We start from the raw sequence: 26,026 nt of genomic DNA on the forward strand, positions 1-26,026 counted from the left end.
TCATGTGCCGCGCTGGCTTCTATTGGAAAGGCAGAATCCCGGTTCTCAAAGGTGCCAAAAATGGAAAATTTCGACGTACCATACCATCTTTGAGATGGTTTCAACGGAATGTGGAGGCAGACCAGACCCTCGGAGGCTTGAAAACGTTGCTTTACATTCCAAATGGGGAAAAGTGGTACCATGGAATGGCGATGGCAGCATACATCTCGCCAAGGTCCGCCAGCCTCAGATGGCTTGGAAGTTATCGAATTTGTAAGGCCAAGCTCTGGGAAAATTCAATCATCGTCGTTCTGGACAGGCTGAACAATGGCGATGATTGGACATGGCGACGATAACATCTGTTTTCTTATCATCTGTTTTGAAACAAAGAACTCGAAAAGGCCCAAGCCCGCACATTTGCCGGGATCTTTCAGGTGGCACGGTGGATAGGTTGGTCGAGTAGAGAAGTCGGACAGCTGTTGACTCAAAAACCTGGTCCGACGCAAGACTGCCGACCCTGAAGCTCCAACTACAGTAGGGGCTCCGACACTTGGCAAAGAGACTCCTAGGGCTGCTGGTTGAGCAACGAGTCCAAGCATCAGCGGCTTGTCGGACTGTAATGGGATTGGAAGGCTTGGGAGACTCAATGAAAAGAAAGGTCACCTGCTGTCAGGAAGAAAGGCGAAAAATCCCTCTGTTCCTCAGATTAGCTGCTCATGTCCGCAAACGGAAAATTCGAAGCTGCGGAATGGCCCCCATGTGCCTGATCCGACGACTTGGATACAGCATGATTGACGGCAAGTATTCTTGTCTTTGCAGATCCCGGTGTGCCAAGCTTAGAGTCAGGACGGGGATTCCGGGTTGTGTTGGTGATAGGGTCTGGTCGAGTCTGGACAGCAGAGTCTAGTCATCGCAGCTGGCCGTTTACCATTGTTGAACCGTGACAATTCTTTGTTCATCACCTTTCCATCGTGGATTTCTCCGTCGAAGGGGCGAGATTTCATCATGATGTTTCCTTCTCGGCCAAACCAAGAGGCCAAGGAGGCCCGTTGGTTGCATATGGTATAACCTGGCGGGCTCAGTGGAAGGGGAGCCTACACGATGACGGCGATGGCTGTCGCTGCAAGAGGGCCGTAATGAATAGAGTCAAGTGGGCCAAGTCATGATGAAGCATCTGCTAAATCAGAGCGTAGAGGGAGAGCGAGGATGACGTTATTCCAGCTTGGTGTTGCGAGCAGAGAGCGGCTCGGCTCGGTTGTTTCAGCACAGACCATCAGCGCAGCCTAACCCATTTTGAGAACGCGATGTCTCTTGCCAAACGTCGTCCCGCCACGACATCTGTCCATGTCCACTTGCATCGCCCAATCTTGGCCGCCCGGACGCATCCTACCTCTCGGCGTCCGAAACCAACGAGACTTTCGTCAGGTTTTTCGACTTTCAATCATTCTTGCAATGCGCAAAGGAAACGATGCCTTGACAACCCCACGACTTCAGCTGTCCTGTTGCGACATGGAACCCCAGCTCAAAGCAGAAGATCATGACGGGCGCCTGTTTCGAGCGATTGGGGAGGGCACAAGCGGTCCAACGGCGTAGATCCTCGAGGAACATCACACGGTTCTGAGACCAGCGGACCGATGAGCTTGGGATAGCTGCTGGTCGATCAAACGACCGCAGCGCTGGCGAAGCACTCTGCTCCTTCGCCTTGGGTTATCCTTGCTGAAGCGGAGACTCATGTACCTCGGCTGGAAGAAGATACGAATTTTTCGGATTGTTACGTCCGACTATGCGTGTCCAGAAGGTCGCGATTCTGAAGATTGAAGGTGTGGTCTCAGGGAACCGCTGCGAAAAGTTCTTTGTGCAACAAGTCTGCTCTCTCATATTGAGAAATACCTCCATACCACTTTTAATGCTAATGCTCCAGTCTAGCGGCGCCATGTCCCAAAACAGACAAGCATGTTCAACCAGTGATTATTAACACCACTTTGAGTTTCAGATGCCGTCTGGGGCTGCAGGTGGGGGTTCACGTGGTAGAAAGTCGCAACGCCAGGATTTCGCAACTGCCTTCAACCTGAACGCTTTCATCACTCTGGCATTCCATGAGACCTCCCTTGAGAGCGACCATTTGAAGCTGAACATTTGCTCCCGTTGCGTGACCAGCCACAGCTGCTACCAGAGCATTACACGAGTACTATATACCCTTTGTTTGGACAAGAAACATCAATATGACGGAGAAGTTGCGCAATCTCTTCAATCAGTCGATGCTGATTCCCAAGCCAACATTCACGGAGACCGCTCTGCCTGATCAGAATGGACGTGTAAGTCCAATCAATGACGTTATTGTCTTCCCATCTCATGCGCACAGGTCTTCATCGTGACGGGCGGCTACACTGGCGTGGGATTGTATCTCTGCAAGATCCTGTACGAAAAGCATGGCACGGTCTACATCGCCGGACGCGACAAACAGAAGTACAGCAAAGCAATCGAATTCATCAAGGATGGAACCAAGGAGTCAAAGGGACGCCTGGAATTCCTTCATCTGGATCTCGCGAGCTTGAAATCGGTCAAAGCTGCTGCCACGGAGTTCATGGGAAAGGAGAGGAGGTTGGATGTATTGACGAACAATGCCGGTGTCATGTTCCCGCCCAAAGGCTCCAAGACTGAAGACGTGAGTTATCTGCCTACTTGACCGCCAGAAAACACGTGCACAATCGCATCCCGTGCCAAGTTAAACAGTTAATCTGATCTGACAAAACTAGGGCTACGAGCTCACCATGGGGACCAATTGCATCGGACCCTACCTCTTCACGCAACTGCTGCGTCCGCTGCTCAACAAGACAGCCGCATCTTCGCCGCCCGGTACAGTCCGCGTGACTTGGGCAGCTTCGCTCGCAATCGACACTCTAGCGCCGAACCACGGCGTCGACTTTGATGAGAAAGGTGCCCCCAAGATCCACGACGTGCAGACCGACTATGGCCAGAGCAAAGCCGCCAACGTCTTTCTTGGAACCGAGTATGCGCGTCGGTATAGCAAGGATGGTGTGCTCAGCGTGGTACGTTTCTGTCAAACCCGTTCATTCAGATTGCATTTAGCTTATTGTTCGAAAGTCGTGGAATCCAGGAAATCTCAAGACCGAATTGTACCGGCATCTTGGAGCCATTCAAGGATCGATTGCGGTGCGTTCATCGTCCCTCAAACAGCACCAGGAAAGTCGTGACTAATTGCTCCCATCCGCAGCCGCTCTTCCTCTTCCCGGCAGATATCGGCGCGTACGTCGAGCTCTATGCTGGCTGGTCTCCCGAAATTACCGCCGAGAACAACGGCGCCTTCGTGATCCCCTGGGGTCGGCTTCATACGCCGCGCTCGCAGCTCCTCCAAGCGATCAAGAGCGAAAAGGACGGCGGATTAGGCGTGGCGGAGCGGTTCTGGGATTGGTGTGATCAGCAAGTCAGAGCTCATGTGTGAGCGAACCATTTTTCCACGAGGTGCTATATTCGTGCGGTAGGGCTCTTTACGAACGTTTTCCAGATTGTAATCGTGGGTTCACAGGCGGAGTTGGTGGGTCCCATTGGGCTTTTGACAGGCAACTAATTCCTTCATTTCATGTTCAAGTCACTCACATACCAGGCTGACAGATTCCATATCAATGTACATTGATTTAATAACTCGCGGCGTTCTACTTACCATCTCTACTTCTTACCATGCGGCCTACTGCGCGCATCCGGTGCTCGCTTGACGTCTCGCTCGATCAACGAGCAAGAGCAAATCTCCTCGCTCATGCAGCTGCTGCTTACCCGCACTTGAAACAGCCAGGGTACAAAGGATTATAGCAGCCAAAAAGGCATCCACCGTCATCCGAATCCGAGCCCGTCGAACCAGCGCCAGAGCTACGACCAGCATTAGACTTACCTTGAGCAGGGGCAGCAATAGGAGTGACAACCAACCCATCCGGTCCAATCACCGGTGTCGAACCCGCCAATATCCACTGCGAGTCGGTCTGGCGAGGACGAGAAGCCGAGCAAGACGCCGCAAACCAAGCAGCATCACGAGGGAAGATTGACGGCAGGGGAGACCGAATAAACCGACACCATCTCATCTGGCACTCTTGCTCCCACGCGCTCCTCGCGCGCGCCAACTTGAGCGCTTGCGTGTACCGCGCGTCCCGAAGGGCAATGCCCGGTGCCAGCTCGTCGTCCCACGAGGCGTACGAGTAATCGAAGCTTGGTGGCGAGGGGGTGGCGGCGTTGATGTTCAGCGGCTGGTGGTTGGGAGAGGGGGAGCGAGGACGCGCTTGGCTGAGTACCATGGCGTTGGTTGGGATGAGGATGTAAAGGGTGGGTTTGGGGTGGCTGCAAGGCCCACGGAGCTTGCAGTCGGAGAAAGGCTTGAAGGTGTTGGTACTGTACATGGTTGATGTAATTGCTGTTGCTGTGATGGTTGGATGAGTTGGTGTGATGACGAACTGGTCGAGGATTGTGAGGATGCGTTCTCGTCTTAATATTTGGAGATTCTGTTTGGCGCATGAAATTGTTTGTGTACTATGCGACGAGGTGCTGGATTCTAGGTGGATGTTCTTCAAGGCGGTTGGCTAGGAGTGGGTATTGTTTGTGTTGTCTGAGAACAATGAAAACCTGTAAACAATGCCGGAGTAGACAATGGACGCAGCTTTCCAATCAGAGAACTGGATACAATATCACTGCGTTGGAGGATGCGAAGAAACCGAATTCAGTTCAGGAGTAAGACATGCAGGGTCTCTTTGGAGCTGCTTCAAAGGACGTCTGTCGTCTGCTTGCTAAAAGTCTTGCAGATCTCCAACTTCCTTGCTTGCTCGAGCACTTTCCACCTCTTTCAACATGATTCCGAAAAGAGGAACAAGGGGGAGGTAGCAGAAAATTACAAGGGGAGTGAGAACAAAGAGAAAAACATAACCGCCCGCCTGCCATTCGAAACTTGTCCCAACCTGCTGGTTTCTTCCGCTGAATGTGTCTGTATCTGGTGATTATATTTGTCGAAGTCTTCCTGAGGAACATTGGGTCGACGTGTCTCAACCAGGGTATAACCTTGCTATATGTGGAGGTGCGCAGTTTATGATGGGCTCATACTTGTGTCCGGCTTGCTCCGACTCGAAGGAGTGCAGTGAATCCGGAAGCCGCCGGACAATGCTTGATCCCAAGCGCTGGAAGCCCTCTACTTCATCTTCAGAACAAAACACACAATTTTCAGGTTTAGCTGCCGCCTCTGGAACCATGAATAGGACACCACACAATTCGCACTTGTACTCCCTGAAAGTCCTGAGCATGACGGCGTCGCGACGGCTGTAGTCCGAGTTGTGCGGATCGTGAACCTTGTCGTATAGGTCCTCCTTGACTCCCAGGCAAAGATCACGCCAAAACTCCATCACGCTGATCTTCTTGAAGCCTTTGTTTCTTGCGCAGTAGGCATAATTCTTGGCGCAGAAGGCGACTATGGCATCGCGCAATCCCCTATCTGACTCTGGTGTTGAGGAGTAGATCAGTTCAACAGCCTTAGGCAAGGTCACGTCGTCGGATATACGTCTGAGTTGATCGCGTACGTCGTGCAAGACGAACCGCATCATCTCATTGTGGAGCACGCGTATTTGGTAGAATTCGGCCGCAGCGTAGAGACGAATATCGAAGATCAAGGGCTTTTGGCCTGAGGGAGCGACTGCGTTGTTCGTGTACATCCACTGGATCATGTACATGACTATCTCGGTGTCATCGTACGAAACATTGATGACGCCTGTCTTCGACTCCTTCCAGGGCAATATCAGTCCTTTGTTCCCAATAATTAGGATGATAAGGATGACACGACCTACCGCGAATTTCCCCTTGCACGCTTTGCGCCAGACGTCGCTGTAAGAGCAGATAATTGCCTTGTGGGCCCGCAGCTCCTGGTCATCGGAGAATTTGATTGTCACGTCGGAGTACTGGCCAGTCGGGAAATACCCAGGGGACGCTTCATGTTGGACGCTGCTCACACTGCTAGATGGATTGCTGAGGTAGGCCTTTACTCGTTCATTTGGATTCGAAAGCGATTGGAAACACACTCGTGCTCTCGATGATGTTTGAGCTTTTCAATTTTGCGCGGTATGTCAAGTTGTATTTTCTTCGCCAGCTTGCGGGCAGCAGCAGCGGCGGCGGCGGCGGGATCTGGAGGAGGCTTTGTAGCCACGGGTGGGTCGTCCTCCGTCAACTTCGCACGCTTCTTGGCCGGCTCGTCAACAATGATTGATGTGATCGATTCAATGTGTTCGTCGTAGGGAGGAGTTGTGTTGACGCGTCAGGGGTAACGCGCTCGGAAGTTTCGCGGTCTCGCAGGTAGTCTGGTGATTTTGATGCAAGGGCGTGTGGGGACTTGTTGAATATGCCATCTTAGGTGCGCGAAGCGAGCTGTTGAGATTTGGTGGTACAAAGACGACTGTGGTCTTGTCGGCCAGTGGTTCTCTGATTGAATCCCGACTGTCGTCACAGCTTTCATATACTCAAAGTTTGCTGCGGCACCCGCTCTGAAACGCGTTTGGAGTTGGAGATGACCAATAAAGTTGTGCTGTCGGGCTGACAGTCATCAAATGGTTCGATCGAAAACCGTCTACGTTTTTCCAGAATGGTCCTGCGGCTTGTTTTTCTGATTCCCGAGTTCGAGCGTCGAAAGTTGTAATGTTTCCAGAGGATCTGGTTTGCTTGCTTGCCCGCGATGGCAGGCAGATGCTGTATAAATGGCTGCTTGAGCCCCGACTTTGCTGCTTCAGGATCTGTTCAGTTCTCCTCTCTGTCGCGTCCATCTTCTAATTTGCCCACACGTGCTTTTCCATCATGTCATACAGCCCTTGTTCGTCTGAACGATTTGGAGACTTAGACAACCCGTCTGACAAGCGCGTGTCCGAACTTTACCAGCAAGTGAGGACACAGATCAGCGAGAAGATAGACGAAATGAGTCAAGCTTTCTGTGATCACCTCGCTGATGAGACCGTCTTGCCCGATCGATTCGAACTCAACATGACATTGTTGAAGGAGGGCATCGCAATCAGCGAGGATGAGCTGCTCCGTATTGACAACAATCTGGGGCCTCGTCGCTCCGAGGTGGAGCGGCTTCAGTCCGTTCATCGGCAAGAAATGGAAAAGTTGGTGAGCGACACGGCCAGGGAGAAAGTGAACTTCGCGTTCATAGCATCGTCTGTTGGGTCGATGCTGTGCGATCAAATCAACCAACTCAAACGACGATGCGCTGAAGTTGAGGAGGGAGACATGGGACGCGATGGGACAGTTGACGAACGCGGCCAGCGAATCCGAGAGCTCGAAAGCGAGATCACGAAGCTGCGAGAAGATCTGGAGAAGGAAAAGGACATGGTCAAAAAGGTTCTCAATAAATACACCGAGTATTTCGAAAGAATGAGCTCAGCACTGGGAATTTCGAAAGAGATCAGCAAGTAGCGGTACATATGACCTGAAAGAAAGGGAAGAAAGACCGCTGACAGTGTCCTGAAGGGTGTTGAACGAATCCAAAGTCTCTTCAGTGAGAGAGCAAGGAGCACTGGGAAGGAGGTTTTGAGGAGGTCGAAAAGGAGCCGGGCACTGCATGGGATCGAAGCAGTTAGGAAGTAGAGGTTATTTTACCCATAGTTGAAAGAGAAGAGACTGCTGACAGTGATAGGCTGAGAAACTCTGCTCTTGAACGGAAAAGAGCCGCACCGAAGAGGGGTATTGGGTCCACGGTCTTGAGCGACATGCGCGGAAAGGAAAGAAGTTCACAAGTCTGAGCCAGTCTGAGGTCGGGCGGTGTTGTTGCATTGCTGTGGATTCCCGGAGATTGTGGAGATGTAGCCTTCCTGTGATCGCAAAAGAATAGCATCAGACTTCAAACTTTTCAAAATCTTGGAGGTCTATGTTCTGCGCTGTGTACTATGAGCTGAGCTGTCGAAGCGATCCTGTTGGGCCGGTGTACTACTGACCAGAGCATTTTCTCGGGGTTCCCATAAATCAGTCTGCTGCCTGGTTTTCAGGTTGATATGTTTGATTTTCCGGCAATTCCTGGATGTTCCAAGTGGGTATCTTTTGTTTGCGTGACAGCAACAGGAAATGGGCGGACGCTGTATAAATGGCTGCTTGGATCGCGTCTTTCTTGCCTTACAGCAAGTATTTTTTGTTGCCGTTCGCTGGTTTTCGCTGAATCTCGCCTTCACGTTCTTCAGTATGACTTCCAAAATCGATGGCGAAGCCGACAAAAGCAAAAGGAGAACGTTGATATTTGTCCCCGAATGCCCAACGACATCCCAAAGTGCACGCAAGCTGCTAGACCAACGTGTATCCGACTTGCGAGTCCAGGCTCGAGCACAAATCAGCCAGGAAGTCGACAGGCTTACGACAATCCGAGTAGCCCTGAGCTGCTCAAGCGACACAGTTCAGCAGTCAAAGAAGGAACCATCGTCACGAAGGCTGAGCTAGAGTCCCTGGATTCCGCATTGTATACTAGCCGCGCGGAGGCGGAGAAATATGCGTTGGCCTATCAGAACAAGATGGGGGCGTTGGTGAGCGAATTGGCGAAGAAAAAAGCCAACCTGGCTTCGTATTATCGTTTGGCGCGCCGGAACTCTTTGAGAGTTCGTAGAGATTGAAGTTGCAGCACGACAAGACCGTCAGGGAGGTCAAAGAACGCGACGAGGGGATCAGTAAGCTTGGCGGCGAAATAGAACACCTGCGCCGGCAGCTCATCGAGTTACGAAACGGACGATCTTACAATCGGAAGGTACCAACAAGGCGCGACGACCCTCAGGCCCAACTCGGATGATCAGGTGTGGGTGGAATCGCTTGGTCCGAACTCTGAATTGAAGCAGGCTGTACTGAGAGAGTTTGGGTATTTGGCATTTCAGTGGTTCCTGACAGTCCGGCGGTCTTGTTTCTTCCTGGTGTAGCAACGTCAGCATCAGCCTTCCAAAGACATTCAAAATCCCGAAAGCCAACGCTGTGCACTTTCCATGCTTAGAACCATGATTGATTTGATCTTCAGTTGGCGTCTTGCGCCGAACGGCCGCAGTTCCATCGATGCAGCCGCTCGTTCGACTCGGCGTCCAAAATTTCGAATCCTTCATCTTCAGCACTTCCCCAAAGAAACTCCTTGATGATATGATAGCCGTTTTTGAAAATCCTTCGCGCCAGCCCGTAGTCGTACAAAGTTTCCCCGCCTCCTCAGGCCCTGGCTCTGAATCCTGCGCCTCAGGCACGCGAGCGACCTTCTCGCCAAGGTTTGTCGCAGGTGCAATGCTGAAAGAGGTCGTCGGCGAACCCCATCATTATCCAGTAAATCAGTAGTATGATGTCTATTGTCTAGGTGAGATGCTCAGGATGCTCAGACATTCGTACTGGCACGATGAACGACCGGGACCGAGCTTGCCGGCAAGTTGCCATTCTCTGTGACGACAATGTTGACGTACTCGGCGGGCGTGACATCGTACATAATGTTGAGAATCTGAAGGTTTGGCGTGTCGATCCACTTTTGCAGCGCGCCATCGCGTCCTTTTTTCAGGCCGTCTTCGCCTTTCAACAGGCTCTCGCCAATCCACTCGTCCTGTCCCAGAATCTCCTCGGCAGGCGCAATCTCGTTGTGAACGATCGAGTCGAGCGCCACGCGATCGGTGAACTTGATGGTTTCGCAGCATACGATGACGGTGATGTCGCGAACGTGCGCCTGCATGGCTACAATTGCTGTACCCACCCGCGAGTAGATACGACCGTTGCTCAACATGGCCGACGCACCGAGGAAGACCTTGGTAGCATCCTTAATTGCGTGGGAAATGGCACCGATGAGGCAGTACGTGACGTCAATTCCAGCAGCGGCAAGACTGTTGGCCATGTATTTTCCTTCGAACAAAGGTTTCGAGTCGGCAACAATGACGCGGAACTTACGGCCGTCAGCGTGAGCGCGGAGGAGCGTCTTCAAGACGACATTGCTTTTGGCATAGACAACAATGACGTCGTCGTCGACAATCATGGAGCAGGCAGTATCAGCAAGAACCTCGGCGGCAGCAGTCACGCGCTCGCGAATGAAAGTATCGATGGAGGAAATCAGATGCTCCTTTGCTGTGCTCTCCGGAACCGACGGGTCAATTTTGATGATGAGGTCCTTCAGCCAACGAATGGCGTTTCCTTGAGAGACAGAGAGCGGACGGCAGCTCGAAAGATACGAGATTTGAGGAGACAGGTGATGTGAGGTTAGGTGGCGCGCAAGCGATGTGCCCGAGGGAGTTGTGTAAGATTCGATAACCTATGTCAAATTAGCTGCAGCTTGACGCTCCTGATGTTTCGACGGACCTGCTGGAAGACCGAAAGCATGGCAACACAGCGTGCAGTGCTACCACAGACCACGTAATTGCTCATTTGAAGCCCCAGAGCCAGAACTGCGGGGTGAACATCCTTTGGCGCATTCTCAATCGTCTGTCGTCTCGGTTGGCCATAGAGATGTCCAAACAGGCCCACTTTCTTTCCCGATGTCTTTTGTTTCTCGCTCTTCGTCTCCTTCGCAGGCTGTGCCGGGGTGGTTTGTGAGCCGCGTCTTCGTACAGGAAGAGGCCGCTCCTGCTGTTGGCTTTTGCCGGCTTGCTGCTGGCCCTGCTTCGTCTCCTTCTGCTTGTTGTCCTGCTTTTTGCCGGATGCTTGCTGAGCGCCACCGCCGCCTACTTCTCTGGATGCTTTTTCCGCTGCGCGCTTTGCTGCCTTCTCTGCCTTGGCGCGTTTCTTCAATTCTGCGCCTGACAACTTCGATTCTGCAGATTCCGGAGCGGCTTGTTGTGTACTCGGAGATGGTCCATTCTGCTTCTTTTGAGCGTCAGCGGCTGGTTGGGCTGTTTCATGCTTGGGCGCGGTCGAGTCGGCCATTGTTGTCGGAGCTTGAGAGCCTGAGTAGAATTTCTTGGTGGTCACGTCGAGGACCTTGCGCAGCCAAACAGGTTGCGATAGAGAGACGACGGCTGCGTTCCGAAGGAGAGCGAGAAGGTGAAAGAGCCAGGAGCTGGCGTATGCTCGAGTTCGAGGCAGCGGGGGTGTGGGAGAGTCGTCGGTTGAATGGCCGTTGAGGTTGTTGGAGTCACAAACGTGCCTTCGATGTGTTGCGCAAAAATGGTGGCCGGCCGGGGAGGAGCTCTTGCCCTGCGTCATCCCCGCCTTGCTACTCCCGCTCACACCGATGAAACTGCTGGGCATGTTCACGGCTTTTCAACCTGGACAAGAAAATTCATGGCTTCAAATGGGGCTAGAAACGACTTGCTCTCGCGATCCAAGACTTTGGAGGACTGCCAGCACACTATCCTCGAGACGCACATGCACCGTGAATCACTCTGCATGATTTGACTCATGGACGAAGGTATCCCAATTAAGTTCCATGCCCAAACCTCACCAACGCCATTTGCGTGTACATCCTGTACGTCTATATGGTATCTATGCCTCGGTCGGCTGCTCTTCTCCACCCCTCAGCACAAACTCGCTCTCTCCCATCTGCTTGCCTCTTGCTTCCCATCGCGCCTTGTACTCTGCCCTACGCTTGTTGCAATTCTCGTTGAGGGCAGGCCAGTAAGCTGAGTGGTCGTACTCAAACTCGACTTCTCCGCCGTAAGCCTTCATCAACTGCGGAGGCGGGATGAAGTTGCCAAACGGCTCGTTGAACTTCATTTTGGTCTTGGTGACAGGGTCGATGAATGGCGAAATGAGCTTGAAGACGGTAGTCACGTACCATGGAACTAGGGCTGTTAGTGGTAGAGCGAACAGAGTGCTTGGAGAACTCACGCTCTGAAATCAGAGACTTTCCGTTCCTCTCCGGGTAATGACCTTGGAGAATGCTAAGAACCTGCTTGCTCTGGCTCACGGGCGGGTTTTTGGCGGCGGTGCTGTTCTTGAAGTTGATCAAGAGCGCAACGCTCTCAACTCCCGGGGGCATCAGGTCAATTGCCCTTTCCAACATGAAGACCAAATGATGCACCTGTCTGTCGCCCTTGTCCGTGTTTTGCTTCGATGGGTCCATGTACAGACACGGTCTGCCGTCATTATCGTAGCCGAGAATGACGAGCTTCCCAGTCTCGTTTTCTTTGGAAATGTAGTCGGCAGTAAAGGCATTGGTGCCGTATTCGCGGCGCCAGACGAGTGAGTCGAGGACACGCTTCTCGGCTGCAACGGCAGACGCCCATTTCACGGCGCGAAGATAGCGTAGCAAACACTCCTTTGTGAGCCACATGCGCTCGTCGTCGGACAGGGGCTCCTCCTCAGCATTCTTGGCCGACGTCTTGGGCACTTTGTCCCATTTCTGCACGGCTGCCAGTAGCTCTTGGTACATTGCATCTTGGTCGGACTTCAATGCCGGAGCAGAGGCCGGTTTGCTCTGCGGAAGGGGGTGCAGGAAAGGGGTCTTGACCGGGCCGTTGGATTCGCCATTGGTGGCCATGTCGGTGGATGTGAGCGGGGCGGATGTGGAGGGATCCTGTGCTTGTCCAGACGGATCCTGTAACGTTTCTTTTTGTTCGGGAGAGGGAGAGGGAGGTGGAAGTTGGCCGGTCTCGGCGGGGGTCATGGTGCACTGATTAGCAGGAGGATTGTCGTGTCGCAAGCGAAATGGGGAATGTCTCGATTTGCATCGACTACGGAGGTATGTACGACTTGATTCATGAGCGGTCTGGACAGGTAGCAGCGAGTGAGGCGGACAATGAGGGCCATGGATTGGAGCAGCAGCAAAAAAGTAAGCTCCAGTCAGGGAGAGTCCCTTGTAGGTCAACGATTGGCATGCAGCGGGCTGGTCCGGGATCCGCACTTGGGAGATCCCGCCGCTTGGTGCTCGCTAAGCTAATAACCCGCCCGCGCGCGTCAAGTCGCGTCGACCGTCGCGTCGACCAAACCATCACCCATCACCCAACTCGACAACACCACCGCCTTATCCGCCCACAATGGCAGACCTCACGGCCGAGCTCAACGAGCTCTTCGGATCGCCCGCTGCCGAGCTGTCGCCCGATGTGCTCGGTGAGCTGCAGTCCTTGCTGCGCTTGCACTCCATCTCGCCGCAAGAGCTGTTCTACAAATGGGAATCCTACAGCATCAAAATGGGTCCGGATACAACCTTGAACCTCAAGACTGCTCGCGACCTCAAGAAAGACATTCAAGACACTTTAGAGAGGGACAATCGGGCAAAAGCTGCCCACGCCAAGGGGGACAAGAAGACTGCTGGTCCAGGCCCTCGCGCTGGCGCACACACTGCAGATGTTTTTGGCATGTATGCAAAACACCGCGCCCTCAACTTGGATCGACGCTGATTAGTACAGGCTGGATGGTCTTGTTCCCAACACCCCCGGAGGCGCTCGCAGCAACCTCAATGGCAACTCCAAACGAAAGTCGACCTACGATACACCCGCCTCAAAGGCAGCAAAGACACACGCCGCGAGCTCTCCCCTGACTCCGAGCGCAAAGCTACAAAACGCCGCTCCGTAAGGGACCCTCCAATATATGAAGACAACATGCTGACTTGGGATAGGCTCTTGTCCTTCGCCGACAGACCACATGCCGGTGAAACGATGGAGACGTTAAATGCTCATATTCCGCTCCCTGAACCACCAGCCGAGTCCCCAACCGAACCACGCATCAAGCTCAAGGCCAACACCGAGATACCCAAATTCGCCTACAAGACCATGGCAATGAAGTTGTCTGAGGCCTCCGAGATTCTTGATGACCGCATCGACGAATTCTTGCAGATAGTCCAGGAACACCATAAACTCGAGGATAGCGCTTTTGGGAATCCGGCAAGCCAGAGCACTAGCGAAATAATCGCGGTGGGCCGTATCGCTTCCGATTCTAGCGAGGGACGGCTCAACGCCGCGTCTCTTGTGCTCGAGACTTCGAGGAGAACAGGAGCAGGCCTACGGGTGCCCCTGCGGGTCGACAATCTCTCCAATTATAGCTTATTCCCTGGTCAAATAGTAGCCATCAGGGGATCCAATGCGTCTGGCTCATTCTTTCAAGCTACTGAGCTCCTCGAAATTCCTATCCTCCCGTCCTCTGGCACCACTGCCTTCGAGCTCGACATGCACAACGCACGGCTGTCTACCACATCAGACATGGACATCGATGATGGCGACAGCGCCGGCATTCGGCCACTCAGCATTCTATCCGCCTCAGGTCCCTTTACCCCTGGCCACGTTCTCGACTACTCGGCCCTTCATGCCTTGGTCGAGACAGCCTCAACAACACGTCCCGACGTTCTCATCCTTTCTGGTCCCTTTCTCGACATAGAGCACCCTTCTGTCATCAACGGCGACTTCTCCCTCCCTGCATCTGCAATCCCTAACCCTGATAAAGCAACCGTCAAAGACGTCTTCCGGCATTATATTTCGGCTCCACTTGTACGGCTTGCGCAGGAACATCCAACAATCACCATGATTTTGCAACCTTCGGTGCGAGACGCCATATCCAAGCATGTGTCGTTCCCTCAAGACAGGTTCAAAAAGCCCGAGTTTGGTCTGCCAAGACAAGCCCAAATTGTTACGAATCCGGTCATGCTTTCGATCAACGAGATCACGTTTGGTATCTCCAGTCTCGACGTGCTCGATATGTTGCGCCGCGAAGAATGCGCCAGCGACAAGGCCAGAACTACCAACGCCATGGTGAGATGGGCCTCGAGTCTCATATCGCAACGAAGCTTTTGTCCGGTGTTTCCCCCTACAGCACGGGAGGTGATGCCGACGATTGACGCAGATCGGGAAGGTGAGGTCGAGGGGGAAGGTGCCGAAATAGAGTACGTGCCGTTGGGCGCATGTCTGGATACCAGCTTCCTCAAATTGGCAGAGTGGTTGAATGTCAAACCGGATGTGTTGATCACGCCTTCGGCACTGATGCCATTCGCCAAGGCAAGTCTTTTCCCATTGCGTGTCGTGGGCAACTCCACTAACGTTCTATCAGGTCATCAACTCGGTTTTGGTGCTGAATCCTGGCACGCTCAGCAAGCGCAAGGGCCCCGGAACCTACTCTCGTATGACGGTCCTGCCTGCTAAAATAACGGACGAAGAGAGGGAGAAGCAAGAGCCTGTGGCACACAAAGTTTATGAGAGGGCACGGGTGGATATTGTGCATATTTGAGCTCGCTTCTTCCGTTTCTGGATCTTTTGGAAAAGTACGAGTCCTGGTCGATGTGGCTGAATCGATTGTTACTACATGTACTGGGGCGTTGGGTGGTTTGGCATGCAATTGATAAGCGCAGACGCTGGTGCAGTCGATTTTGGGCGTCTGATTTCCGAAGGAACGACGTAAATACCGTCCGCAACTACCTAGCACCTAGGTAGGTGTCAAAAGAAATGATGTTCCCTGACTTCATCCAGAGTACACCAATGCAGTAAATGAGCTGCAGTGCTAGGAGACACTATTGCGCTGGACGCCGGAGGTGACTAAGTACCGAATTGAGCAATTGGTAGACATGACTGGCTCATTATGTGCACTGGTCGAGTCCTTTAAGGCTGCGGTAAGATGTCTTCCTACATTCTACTTTGTGGCAGAAGTGAATTGGCATCGCAAACTAAGGTATTGCATAGTCGGCCGGGCCGCACTGATGACCATCAACTCCGCCAGATGTTTCGGGCAGACCACTCGTTCGACTGCTGACAACTGTTTGTGGTAACTTCCCTTGATACGTGATGGAAAAGGGTCAAGTCTGTTCTAGCTCTTTCCGGTAGGAATGCTTGGAGCCGTTGATATGCCCACCCGGCACCATAGATTGTTTCCCCACACCAAGACCTTTTCATTAAAGCCTTAGTTTTCTTCCAGCATATTTTCAAGTGATCGAGTGGTTGAAGTCGGTCTTGGACTGTTGTTGTCGTCAGGGAAAATAATTGCGCTACATAAATGTGTAAAGTAAACTTTTTTCCATCAATCCATCATGGTCTAGTGGCTAGGATTTGCCGCTTTCATTAACATAAAGCTCCGGCAAGGCCCGGGTTCAATTCCCGGTGATGGAATACGCCTTCAAGGCAATTCTTTTTGCTTCAACACAAAGTTGTTTCATCAAGAGATTTTTTTGGTGAGAAATCGGCTTCACTTTTGCACCATAGGCCAACCAAGCAAGAAAGTGGCAAGCGATATATACAGGAATGTGTAAAGAAGGCAGGAGTACAGAGCTATTCTTTTGTTCGGCTGCGGGATAGAGTTGTGATTGGTCAACTTTTGGGGCCGAGCATTTTTCGCCAACCGAGCTAACCAGTGACCCACACGACTTGATTTTATGGAAAGCAACTGAACTATGACAGTACTTGGAATGAAAGAGTCAACTCCGGAGTAAAGTAGACTACTATCAAGGTCATGAGAATGACAGCGGGAGAACTGACTGTTGTCTTCAACACTTGCGCTAAGTAGGTAGAGTTGGAGCTCTACTGCTGCAAAGGTTTTCAGTAGGGTACAGCCGATTGCTGCAAATCAAACCCTTCCTCGCAGCATCTCACTTCTTACGAACCCTTGCTGCTTGCTATTCTTACTCTCAGTGTTTGTGTAGAGGAATTTACCGAAGGTTTGTCGATGGAATTTAGTGAGAAATAACTTAGTCCCCTATAGGCTAATGGGGTCCGTGTGCCGACCGCAGCACCGGCACCCTCTTCCTTCCACATGCGACTCCACGACCTTGTCAACACCATCTCCTGCATCCTCAAAGCACAAGCACCAAAGGCATCAGCCCTGACCGATCTCCATCTGTCGCAACGCATGTGCGCGCGGGTCATGCCGCCCGATCGGTCGCGCCGGCGTCAGCAGCTGAGCCAGCGTCGGGCGTGGCTGGCGACGGACGGGCCGCAACGCAAGATCCGGGTGTGGCTGTTTTCCGTCGCCGCTCTCGAATCCCTCCGCCTCACCGCTAGTCTCTCCTTGATGCCCGCCGCTGGTCGCTGGCCGACGACTCCTGTCAGCACGGATGGTACCGCTGCCAGCTGACCTGTGAGGTGGATGCGCCTTGGACTGCCCCGCCGTTTGGACCAAGCCGCTCGCTGCGCCAGCGCCAGCAGGAACGATGCCCAACGAGAGGTGGTGAGAGCGGCAGCCCAACTTTGCTCACTTTTGCGGGTCTACAAGGCTTTGGTTGATAGCGCCTTGTTGACATTTTGACCTCGGGATAGAAGTCTGCTTCAAGACTCGACATTGCCTCCACGGGCTGCGCGTGAAGCTTTCCGACTGTGAAGTGACAGCAGAACCAATCTGGTCAGCATTCAGGACTCGCTGCCATACGTGGTGGCTCACCGGACTGCGCCTTTTGTGTGGAGTAGAACGATCCTGATTCTCTTGGACCCTTCCCAACAACCCAACACACTCTCCTGGAACAGTAAACCTGAACTCTCCAAGTTCTTCAATCGTCGCCCTTCTCCAGTCTTGTTTTGTGTGTGAAACGACTTTTGGCACCGAGCCTCGGTTTCTGGAGCTACGCCGTCTGCTCACCCCTTGCGTTGTCCCCTTGCTAGTCTCCCTTAGCTTACCGCAGCTCGACTTCAATTTCCTCACAATGATTTGAAACAATGATTTCGCCGGCAGAGAAGACAGCGCAGCGACGCTGCAAGGCGAGAGTGCAAGATCCAGAGAGTCAACACACACAACTGCCGCTCGCAACTGATTGGACTCCGCCTTCGTCATGTCATGGCAAGGCGTACTTATCTTGACAGAACTGCCCTTTTGCAGCCGACAGCCTGGGGGTGAGGCAGTCGTTCTGGGGATAGCTTCAGCCCCAGGACTCGTGGGCGACCACTCTGGCCCCGGCCATATATCCTGACGTCTGTCCCAGCAGCCAGCCATCCCCTTCACCCGCCAGGCGGGACGGCTGCTCAATCATCACCATGTTCGCCGACTTTGATCTCGATAGCCCAGAATTCAAAGCCGAGCGCAAGAGTTATTACATTTCGACCCTCACATGCCTCGTCATTACCTTTGCGTTTGTTGCGGCAAGATGCTACGTGCGACTGGGCCTCCAGAGGCAGTTCACCGTCGACGACTACTTGATGGCGGCGGCTATGGTGAGGCTCTTTTGCGATGCGACGGTGGTCTTGCTGACTTGGACCAGGTGGCATTTATCCTCGAGGCCGTCTTTGCTCTGAGCAGCCTAAGGCACTGGGGCCACGATGATATCGACACGGAGAAAATCAGGACATGCCTGAGGGTATGATCACCCTCCTCGCTCGCCAAATCCAGGGAACACTGTTCCAGGAAAAGGATGCTGGTTATGAGGAGTGGCAGCTAATTGTACACAGCTCTTCTCCATCGCCCAAATCATGTACGGGATGGACATTATGCTCTTTAAGCTGAGCATCGCCACGCTGCAGCTGCGCGTCATGGGATTGGTCAGCTCGGTCCGGTACGCACACTACGTTTCCATGGCTATCAACATCATACTGGGACTCTTCATGATCTTCTGGGCGCTATTCCAGTGCGTGGAGTATGCCGGTGTCAGGATTCCGTTTGCGCTGCCGTGGGATCACGCAGTCTGCCTCGGCCGCCAGGGCATCACCGTCGGCATCTATGTTTACTCTTGCGTCCATGTATTGCTGGATTGGTACTACGCGCTGGCCATGGTACCAATGATCTGGAGGTTGCAGCAGGTTCAGCGCCGCGTCAAGCTCTCGGCTTGTTTTCTACTCGGCCTGGGAATTGTGTAAGTCTGTCCGTTTGCGAGAGCCTCAAACTCAACGCCACAGCTAACCGTCCACTTCGCACCGGCAGCGCCAGCATCGCTACCATCGTCCGCTTCTACTACATTATCAAATATATGGAAGCCTTCTACGGCAGCGGGGACCTGCTCGAAAACTTTGACAAGACAGCTACCTGGTCGCTGATCGAGCAAGCATCTGGCATATGCGCGGCGTGTTTGTACACGTTCCGTCCACTGATGCGACTCATATCGGAGTACTGCTGCTGCTGCCTGCCCTGGTGCGGCAACAAGAACCGCGCCCACGGTGCCGGCGATCACGACGACACGGGTGCCGTCTTGCCCTCATGGCGAAATAACGACAACGACCACACATGGCGCTCAGCGTCAACGGCGGATTTGCGGCAAGAGAGCTTCGCCACGCGCACAATACTGTCCACCTCGACGGTCGCGCACTGGGACATGAATCCTGGGGCGCGCCGAGAGAATAGCTGCATCGAGTTGAAGCAAAAAGACGCGTTGAGCTTGTTGTCATCGGCATGACTAAGGCTGTCGTCGCGCCGTGTCGCGACGAGAGAAAGGTACGAAGCAAGCATGTCATTTAGACCTAATGAAAGGCTGGCGCGAGATGGGCAGACTGGCAGCACAAAGCTCGAACTGGCTGTCAAAATATACATTTATCCACTGTTTCGATACCGTCGTAATCGTTTTCGCATCTGCGGCGCATCAGCGGATTCCAAGTCTAAATCTCACCATCTCTTCCCGACGGGCTCCACCCAGCATGCCGTGGGCATGTCGTGATCCAAGCAGCCACTGACACAGCCTCGTTCCCCAACCGCTCGCGAGCAAACCGTCTCCATCCTCTCGATGATGCAACAGTTGTCGGCGAGAGTCTTAGTGTGCCACGTCTCTTCGAGGCTTGGTAGAAAAGCCGTGGCACACACAATCGTGGCAGGGCCAATCAAGAAGCATTCACACGCTTCGACAGATGACTGATGGGGAGCATTCGAGCCCTGATACGCAGAGCCTCAGCATTGTGTGTGCCACGACTTTTTCTACCAAGCCTCGCTTCCAGCTGCATGCACCTCAGGCACTAAGCCTCGCCAACTATTCATTGGGATGACCAATTCGACCAACGATTGGCGCATTTTCGCGCACAGCCATATCTCTGACAGCCTTGTATCTGAGGACACCAAGTCTCATCATGCCTTAGGCAAGACGAGGTCGCTTTCAATGCGCGCGAGAACGAAACAACGCAGGGCTGGGCAGTATCGGGCAGGGCAAGAAGCGGTTGGCGAGTCGGCACTTGCGCTAGACCAAGACGACAAGACACGGCCGTTTCGCAGGCAGGGTAGGAGGTAGACGTCAACGACCGGAAGACGTCGAAAGCTTGTACCGATCCCTAGCACGTTTGGGAAATGTTCCTGGTAACGGCGGAGGGGAGAACATGGGTCGCAAGAGCAAGACGACGCGACGCGACGACCGCTCGTAAACAACAAAGTTGACTGCGACGGGACTGTACCTCGTATACCTCCACGCCCTACGAGCCCTACGGGACTGAGCGCCCAGATAAGAGAGGGGCGTGTGCGGAAAGCAAATAGGCTTGTTTCGCGGACAAGACTTTTGGCAACGCCAGTGCTTCTGACGATGGCTGTTGCTGTTACCCGGGCGGCGGGCTGGCGTAAACGGTACGATGTAGTCAAGATGTTGCGCCAAGGAACGGGCAGACTGCGATGCTCGACAGCATGCATGTATGTAGTTTCGACGGGCCCGAGTGGGCATACAGTGCGAATGGCTAGTCTCGGCCCGTCATGCGCAATTGACGTGAAACGCCCTGCCGCCGCTGCCGCTGTTGTGATGATGAGAGCGGTTGAGCGCTTGTCGGCGTGCCGAGCGATATTCGCGGAGGAATAACAACCTGACGCGCATGGTGGTGGAAGATGGGTGCCAAACGGCTGCGGCGGTTGCTGCCAAGGCCGTCGACGAGAGCATGGCCGAATTCTAACAGGTCGTTCGACAAGGACATGGAGGTCTGGCGATGGAACCCCGAAAGGTACAGACAGACAGACACACACATGCAGCCAGCAGGCAGACGTCCGGACGGCCGTTGGACGCTCGCACGGCATCCTGGTCGCGGGGGCGGCGCATGACAAGGAAGGAAGGAGAGGCGGTGCTGGCCGCTCGCACACACCTCTCGGGCACAGGAAGCCATCCCGGCTGGCTAGGTATGTAAGGAAATCCGTGAAAAGCGCCATCATCACCACCGTCCTACCTACACACACACCCAAGGTACATACTCAAGCCGTCGCACAAGAACGGATCGTGTGGCTGCCCTGTTCGGCCTCGGCTGACGCGGGCGGCTCGCTAACGCCAAAGCATAACAGATTGAGGCGGCTCTCTGCGAGGCCCCGGCTGCGAAAGGCATCTGTGTGTGGCTAAAATTTTGTTCTGGAAGCTTACCATATATATCGTTTATGCTCTCTTTTCATATAGGGGCAGGGCGGGCGGCAGACACCGGTAACGTTCGGAGATGTGCCGTTCAAGCTCTTGCGCGCGCGCGCAAGAGCCCGACAGGAAGAAAACCATCTTCTTGTCAATGGATAAAGTGTGTGGTTGCATGGTTCCTTGACGGAATGACGACGACCCTCCTACCTGAACGAACGGACGGGCTGCTGGGGGGGGGGGGGGGGGGGGGTGGGCTGGGGTGGGCTCTGGGCTACCTAGGCTGTGTGTGGTTTTGACAACACAACGTCGGATGGAGAGCCTTGGGCTGTGTAAGTGATGTGTTTGCAGTATTTCCTACCTGGCACCACAGCACAGCCAATACTGCTGCGCCTCAGCGCACCTCCAAGCGCGTACAGCAGCCACAGCTAGCGTAGGCGTGTGGATTGGCAGAGAGACCCTGGGTGTTCACCTCGTCGAGATAAGCCTGGGGCATTGGTGCAGGCAGGCAGGCAGGCCCCAAGGCATCTTCCGACGTCACCCATCCAACGCCGCACGAGGCTGCTCGAGTCGGATGAGGCTTGAAATTTGACGTACTATATGAGGCTGAAGCTTCCTTTGCCACGAGCTGCCGCGTTTTCTTGCTCACGCACACACCCACCCCCCCTTTTGTCTTTTTTGCTCTGTTGCTATTTCCAGCCAAAACGTCGACGCCAATTGTTCCCGTCTTCAGCTGCCGTTGGGCAGTGCCCCTCCCCCCCCCCCCACCGATGCCGTTGCCAAGCAGCTCTGCGTCGATCGTGCGGGTCGTGCGTTCGCCCTCCATCACCACGACCACCCGACATTGCAGAAGGCGTGGCCAGTGCCAGCGCGACAAGAGGAAGAGGTGCAAAGTCTGTAGGCAGCATGTTTCCAAGAACGGAACGAGGGCGCGTCGGTGCCTGGGATTCCCAGGCGGGCGGGCGACGAGGCTCTCCAGGCTGGCGACGACACAATGCAGCCGGTCAACAACCAAGATGATCAAGGCTTCCGAGGAACCCGGCCATCATCGGTTTACACAGTGAGCGCGCGCTATTCTTACATGCTCTCGGTGGTGGTGGTGGTGTGACGTTATCGTCGTTACTCTTTTTTGCGTTCTGTTTCGTCTCTGTTTTTTACGAACACGACTCATGAATCGGTGCAAAACTAGGCTTGTTGCTGAGGTCGATGTAAAGTTTAGCTCAGGCCCACAAAGGTCGGTGCCTCTGAGCGAGGTTGCTCGGGATAACGGCCTGTTCCTTGCAGCACAAGCCGGGATTGACCTGCGGGCGGGCGCGATGCGGGCAGGCTTGGCCGCGGTCGAGTGGTTGCTGGCGGCATTGAGGCACGCAGGCGGGCAAGACTGGAGTGAGACGGCGCTGGCAAATCTGGAGCACTTGGTCTTGGTCATCCAGCAGCGACTGGTTTATGCAATCAGGCAAGCAGATGGCTCGGCGCTGGAGCGGGCGCACAAGAGACGGGCGGTGCTGGCCAGGTCGTGGTTCAGCGAGTTTCCCGGGGGCGTGAGGCCCACGAGCACGACTTGGCCGTGGACCATCAGGCCGGCTCTGGCGGTGTTGTGGGGGGTTTGCTGGATGTTTTACCCTGGGCCGCGGGTGCGAGCGACTCGGATTGAGCCATGGCTGGGATGGCAAGGGCCGACGGACGGAGCTTGTGAGTATTCGAATCTCTGAGTTTGTTTTGCGGTGCGTGTGCAAGGAGGTTGCCGAGGATCCGGCACAACACGGCGAGGACCAGGGAGAGGGAGAGGGAGAGGGAGAGGGCGAGAGGAGATGGACACCCGGTGGCTAACTTGAGACGGGCGCGCAGACTTGCAGTATGGACAGCAGGCTCTTGGAACGGTGGAGAGTGGTAGGAATTCAAATGATGCAACGTCCAAGACAAATCGACGGGCCGGTCGGGAGCCGGAGGCGACGTCAATGCATCACGTGGATGCTCCTGCGCCACACTTTGACTTCTCAGCAGCTCCCGGTCACCTTGTCCCAGGCTCAGGCCCAGGCGCCGACGCCGACGCCGAGGACGAACAAAAACAGACCCATCACCAGGCACACCCGTTGACCCCGAACCTACAACCACAGGCACAGGCTCAGGCCCACTCTCTCCAATACCGTACCAGTGACTCATCCCGCCGTCAGTATTTAGTACCCGGTCAATCCGCCGCCGCGCTCGTGCTCCACGCCCTCCACCTGGACCTGGACCTGGACCTGGACCACGGCTCCCATTTATCAACCCACGCCAGTCCGCTTCCTCCCCCGGACCTCACCGCCAGCCAGCTCGCCTCGCCTGACAGCCTCCCTGTGCCGCTCATCACTCTCGACGACTATTCCGCCGCCCTGCAGCCTGCGCCTGCGCCCGTCTTCTCGCCCTCGCCTTCTCCGGTTCCGCCGCCACACGCTGACTACATTTCCGCCTCCGCCACCCCAGACTACTCCTTCGACTTCTCAACCTCCTCCATGGATGTGTACTATCCCCAGCCGAACCTAGGAATGAACCTTCCCCACTCGATCCCTGGAGCCCGTCCCATGTCCCCGCCAGACAGCGTCCCAGAGACCGCTATGGAACAACCCTCCCGCAAGCGCAAGTTTTCCGACGTCACCGCCCAGCTTCACGCCGCCCCGAGAGAAAGGGCCTCCTCTGAAGAACATGACCCCATCTTCACCCCTCGTGGAAAGTACTCCCACAAACGCTCCCAGGAACCTCCGAAAAACGCCCTGGGAAAGATGATTTGTACCTATTCCAGCGAATGTGCTGGCATCACCTTTGACCGCAAGTGCGAGTGGAGGTAAGTCGCGTCCCGTCCACATGGTCAAACACGAAACCACATGACTAACGCTCTCACAGCAAACACATGGACAAACACGACCGCCCCTACGTGTGCCGACACAAGGGCTGCGAAAAACTCCAAGGCTTTACCTACTCTGGCGGCCTGCTGCGCCACGAGCGCGAAGTGCACAAGATGCATGGCGGCACCAAAAAAGCCCTCTTCTGCCCCCACCAGGATTGCAAGCGGAGCATGGGTACCGGCTTTACGCGCAAGGAGAACCTTGCCGAGCATATCCGCCGCGTTCACCGACACGCGTCCGGCGACGCTGCAGACCCGGCGCCAGCAGTCATGGCGCATGACGAACCCAGCGAAGGCGCCAGTCCCGACGCCGAAGCTGATCCCGAAAGTCCCTTTGCCATGAGCAGCCGACCTGCCCGGCGCGCATCCGGCAAGCGGAGGCGACCCTCGATCACGTCGCCGTTTGGCATGGGCGGAGACGGCGGAGCAGCAGCAGAAATGGAGACGGACGATCTGCGCCAAGAGATTCGAAGGTTGCGACGTGAAAACGAAGAAAAGGACCAACGACTCAAGAAGCTCGAAGCGACTGTCGAGGCGCTAACCAGGGGTCAGATCTCTAGCGCAGGTCAAGCTTCCGTCCCCGTGTGAGGCGACGAATTACTTTTCTGCCGCCCGTTCCATTTTTGGATCAAAGGTTTTGCGGGAAGGGTCTCACCATCACAACAAACAGCATTGCAACGGCGTTGGGATTGGATTGGAGATGCGGTGGTGTCTCGGTTGTTTCGGTCGCGCATGGATTTGAGCGAGTTTAGCCAGCAAAGAGCGTGTCTTTTTCGACTGTCTTTTTCCTTACAACTCATGTTCTCTTCTCTTCTAGTAGCTCTCTTCTCATGCTCACGATCGACGTTTCCATTTCTGTTTCCAGCTCCAGTCTTTCCAAGATACCAACTCTCGCTACCATTTTTAGAGCAGCAGCACCATAGCGCACGGCACCCACCATTTAGACCTTTGACTTTTTTCTTTTTTCCTTCTCTCCCTCTTGTCTACGGCACACGTCTTGTCGTCATTGTTCTAATCCCGTCGTTTCCCCGCGAGTATCTATACAGCGACTTGGCTCCATCGTTTTTGTTTACGTAGCACGTAGATACCCATCCAGACATTTGCTTGAGCATCATCATCACCACCACCACCGCATCAAATCAAATCTGCCCGTGTCGACCGTCATCATCTCCTCGTCTCCCCACCAACGAACCACACACCTCTACCTTCTCCTTCTGCTCCTCTGCCCATTTCAATTTTGACCGGCAACTTAAATAATTAAACTTTATGCGACTGCCGAGGGCCGGCCGACACGTTGTGCTGGGGGGCTCTCGTCTACCGCGCCCACCCCCATCCACATGCCCCTGTTCAGCCGCCGCCGGGCCATAGCCCCAGCTCCACGGACCGGGCAGCTCCCTCCCCCAGGGAACGGACGTTATGGTTCCGCTCGTCGTTGGGAACTTCTTCGTTCGGCGCCTCGTGCCCTGAGACATCCCTGCCTGCTTACCCAATCCAAGTGGAGGCTCCCATCTATCTATCCCACGTTTCCATCTCGGTGGTTTCTTTCTCGCGTGTTCGTTGGATGATACGATGGATGGCTGTGATGCTGACGCCGCTGCTGCGGACGTTGCCTGCGTGGTGTACGCCGCTGACTGTCATCGAGTGGATTAGTGAGTGAGTGAGTCAAGGCTGCGGCGGCTTTGAGCAGGCTGGCATGGCAGGCTGGTAGTACACCCACACATACACCACGATCTCACCACCTTCCAGCCGCATGTAAAGGATTACGGTACCATTTGTCACCGGGTTTTTTCCCTGTCCCGTCACGCCCGCTTTACTGTACAGCCGCCCGGTCACCGCACCAGTGCACCTCCCTCCACTACCTTTGTTGTCTTGACGAGAACAACTTAAGCACAAGAGCAAAACCAACCAGCCAACCGACCAACCAATCCACCAAGCATCCCGCTCCCGCGCCCCACCACTCAACCCACCTCCCACGGCAAGGACAATAGCATCTCACTATCTCCGTCCCCCCCCCATACGTCTGTCAGTCTAAGCCGCAATCCAAACCCTTTTTCCATTGCACTTCCTCTTTTTTCTTT

General features: G+C 54.4%; 12 protein-coding genes and 1 non-coding gene across 13 annotated transcripts; 6 read left to right on the forward strand and 7 right to left on the reverse strand.

The window, feature by feature from the left end:
* The first annotated feature begins 2,058 nt into the window (after positions 1 to 2,058).
* Positions 2,059 to 3,621, forward strand: J3D65DRAFT_131466 (uncharacterized protein). The gene is made up of 5 exons (XM_066793894.1): positions 2,059 to 2,294; positions 2,342 to 2,644; positions 2,736 to 3,029; positions 3,085 to 3,153; positions 3,215 to 3,621. The coding sequence occupies exons 1-5, from the start codon at positions 2,202 to 2,204 to the stop codon at positions 3,440 to 3,442; spliced, it is 987 nt and encodes a 328-aa protein (XP_066650723.1). The 5' UTR covers positions 2,059 to 2,201; the 3' UTR covers positions 3,443 to 3,621.
* J3D65DRAFT_639069 (uncharacterized protein) lies at positions 3,618 to 4,543 on the reverse strand. The gene has a single exon (XM_066801677.1). The coding sequence runs from the start codon at positions 4,383 to 4,385 to the stop codon at positions 3,768 to 3,770; it is 618 nt and encodes a 205-aa protein (XP_066650724.1). The 5' UTR covers positions 4,386 to 4,543; the 3' UTR covers positions 3,618 to 3,767.
* Positions 4,544 to 4,998: 455 nt separating this feature from the next.
* On the reverse strand, positions 4,999 to 5,908 carry J3D65DRAFT_131532 (uncharacterized protein). Its single transcript, XM_066793895.1, has 2 exons — positions 5,814 to 5,908; positions 4,999 to 5,750 (listed from the first exon to the last, which is right to left on the reverse strand). The coding sequence occupies exon 2, from the start codon at positions 5,697 to 5,699 to the stop codon at positions 5,022 to 5,024; it is 678 nt and encodes a 225-aa protein (XP_066650725.1). The 5' UTR covers positions 5,700 to 5,750; positions 5,814 to 5,908; the 3' UTR covers positions 4,999 to 5,021.
* A 902-nt stretch (positions 5,909 to 6,810) lies between these two features.
* J3D65DRAFT_671608 (uncharacterized protein) lies at positions 6,811 to 7,428 on the forward strand (the record flags this gene model as incomplete). The annotated part of the gene is made up of 1 exon (XM_066803405.1): positions 6,811 to 7,428. The coding sequence occupies one exon, from the start codon at positions 6,811 to 6,813 to the stop codon at positions 7,426 to 7,428; it is 618 nt and encodes a 205-aa protein (XP_066650726.1).
* Positions 7,429 to 9,340: 1,912 nt separating this feature from the next.
* On the reverse strand, positions 9,341 to 10,866 carry J3D65DRAFT_560902 (uncharacterized protein; the record flags this gene model as incomplete). The annotated part of the gene is made up of 2 exons (XM_066797493.1): positions 9,341 to 10,255; positions 10,303 to 10,866. The coding sequence occupies 2 exons, from the start codon at positions 10,864 to 10,866 to the stop codon at positions 9,341 to 9,343; spliced, it is 1,479 nt and encodes a 492-aa protein (XP_066650727.1).
* Positions 10,867 to 11,235: 369 nt separating this feature from the next.
* J3D65DRAFT_639079 (CRAL-TRIO domain-containing protein) lies at positions 11,236 to 12,743 on the reverse strand. Its single transcript, XM_066801678.1, has 2 exons — positions 11,770 to 12,743; positions 11,236 to 11,723 (listed from the first exon to the last, which is right to left on the reverse strand). The coding sequence occupies exons 1-2, from the start codon at positions 12,545 to 12,547 to the stop codon at positions 11,425 to 11,427; spliced, it is 1,077 nt and encodes a 358-aa protein (XP_066650728.1). The 5' UTR covers positions 12,548 to 12,743; the 3' UTR covers positions 11,236 to 11,424.
* Positions 12,744 to 12,786: 43 nt separating this feature from the next.
* On the forward strand, positions 12,787 to 15,324 carry J3D65DRAFT_639082 (DNA polymerase alpha subunit B N-terminal-domain-containing protein). The gene is made up of 4 exons (XM_066801679.1): positions 12,787 to 13,240; positions 13,290 to 13,451; positions 13,499 to 14,867; positions 14,920 to 15,324. Exons 1-4 carry the CDS (start codon positions 12,918 to 12,920, stop codon positions 15,094 to 15,096), a joined length of 2,031 nt encoding a protein of 676 aa, XP_066650729.1. The 5' UTR covers positions 12,787 to 12,917; the 3' UTR covers positions 15,097 to 15,324.
* A 559-nt stretch (positions 15,325 to 15,883) lies between these two features.
* J3D65DRAFT_t145 lies at positions 15,884 to 15,968 on the forward strand. The gene has a single exon. It is a non-coding gene; the product is annotated as a tRNA-Glu (tRNA).
* Positions 15,969 to 16,987: 1,019 nt separating this feature from the next.
* Positions 16,988 to 18,004, reverse strand: J3D65DRAFT_131622 (uncharacterized protein). Its single transcript, XM_066793898.1, has 2 exons — positions 17,233 to 18,004; positions 16,988 to 17,166 (listed from the first exon to the last, which is right to left on the reverse strand). Exons 1-2 carry the CDS (start codon positions 17,776 to 17,778, stop codon positions 17,047 to 17,049), a joined length of 666 nt encoding a protein of 221 aa, XP_066650730.1. The 5' UTR covers positions 17,779 to 18,004; the 3' UTR covers positions 16,988 to 17,046.
* On the forward strand, positions 17,375 to 19,498 carry J3D65DRAFT_131601 (uncharacterized protein). Its single transcript, XM_066793896.1, has 4 exons — positions 17,375 to 17,996; positions 18,044 to 18,139; positions 18,231 to 18,631; positions 18,700 to 19,498. The coding sequence occupies exons 1-4, from the start codon at positions 17,820 to 17,822 to the stop codon at positions 19,166 to 19,168; spliced, it is 1,143 nt and encodes a 380-aa protein (XP_066650731.1). The 5' UTR covers positions 17,375 to 17,819; the 3' UTR covers positions 19,169 to 19,498.
* J3D65DRAFT_131619 (uncharacterized protein) lies at positions 19,498 to 20,990 on the reverse strand. Its single transcript, XM_066793897.1, has one exon. The coding sequence runs from the start codon at positions 20,881 to 20,883 to the stop codon at positions 19,828 to 19,830; it is 1,056 nt and encodes a 351-aa protein (XP_066650732.1). The 5' UTR covers positions 20,884 to 20,990; the 3' UTR covers positions 19,498 to 19,827.
* A 762-nt stretch (positions 20,991 to 21,752) lies between these two features.
* Positions 21,753 to 24,983, forward strand: J3D65DRAFT_639100 (uncharacterized protein). The gene is made up of 3 exons (XM_066801680.1): positions 21,753 to 22,759; positions 22,916 to 23,888; positions 23,948 to 24,983. The coding sequence occupies exons 1-3, from the start codon at positions 22,237 to 22,239 to the stop codon at positions 24,534 to 24,536; spliced, it is 2,085 nt and encodes a 694-aa protein (XP_066650733.1). The 5' UTR covers positions 21,753 to 22,236; the 3' UTR covers positions 24,537 to 24,983.
* Positions 24,812 to 25,906, reverse strand: J3D65DRAFT_131851 (uncharacterized protein). Its single transcript, XM_066793901.1, has 2 exons — positions 25,718 to 25,906; positions 24,812 to 25,579 (listed from the first exon to the last, which is right to left on the reverse strand). Exons 1-2 carry the CDS (start codon positions 25,718 to 25,720, stop codon positions 25,088 to 25,090), a joined length of 495 nt encoding a protein of 164 aa, XP_066650734.1. The 5' UTR covers positions 25,721 to 25,906; the 3' UTR covers positions 24,812 to 25,087.
* Positions 25,907 to 26,026: the final 120 nt, after the last annotated feature.

The sequence above is a fragment of the Phyllosticta citribraziliensis genome (assembly GCF_038025025.1).
Source record: "Phyllosticta citribraziliensis strain CPC 17464 chromosome Unknown J3D65scaffold_13, whole genome shotgun sequence".
NCBI classification, from domain to species: Eukaryota; Fungi; Ascomycota; class Dothideomycetes; order Botryosphaeriales; family Phyllostictaceae; genus Phyllosticta; species Phyllosticta citribraziliensis.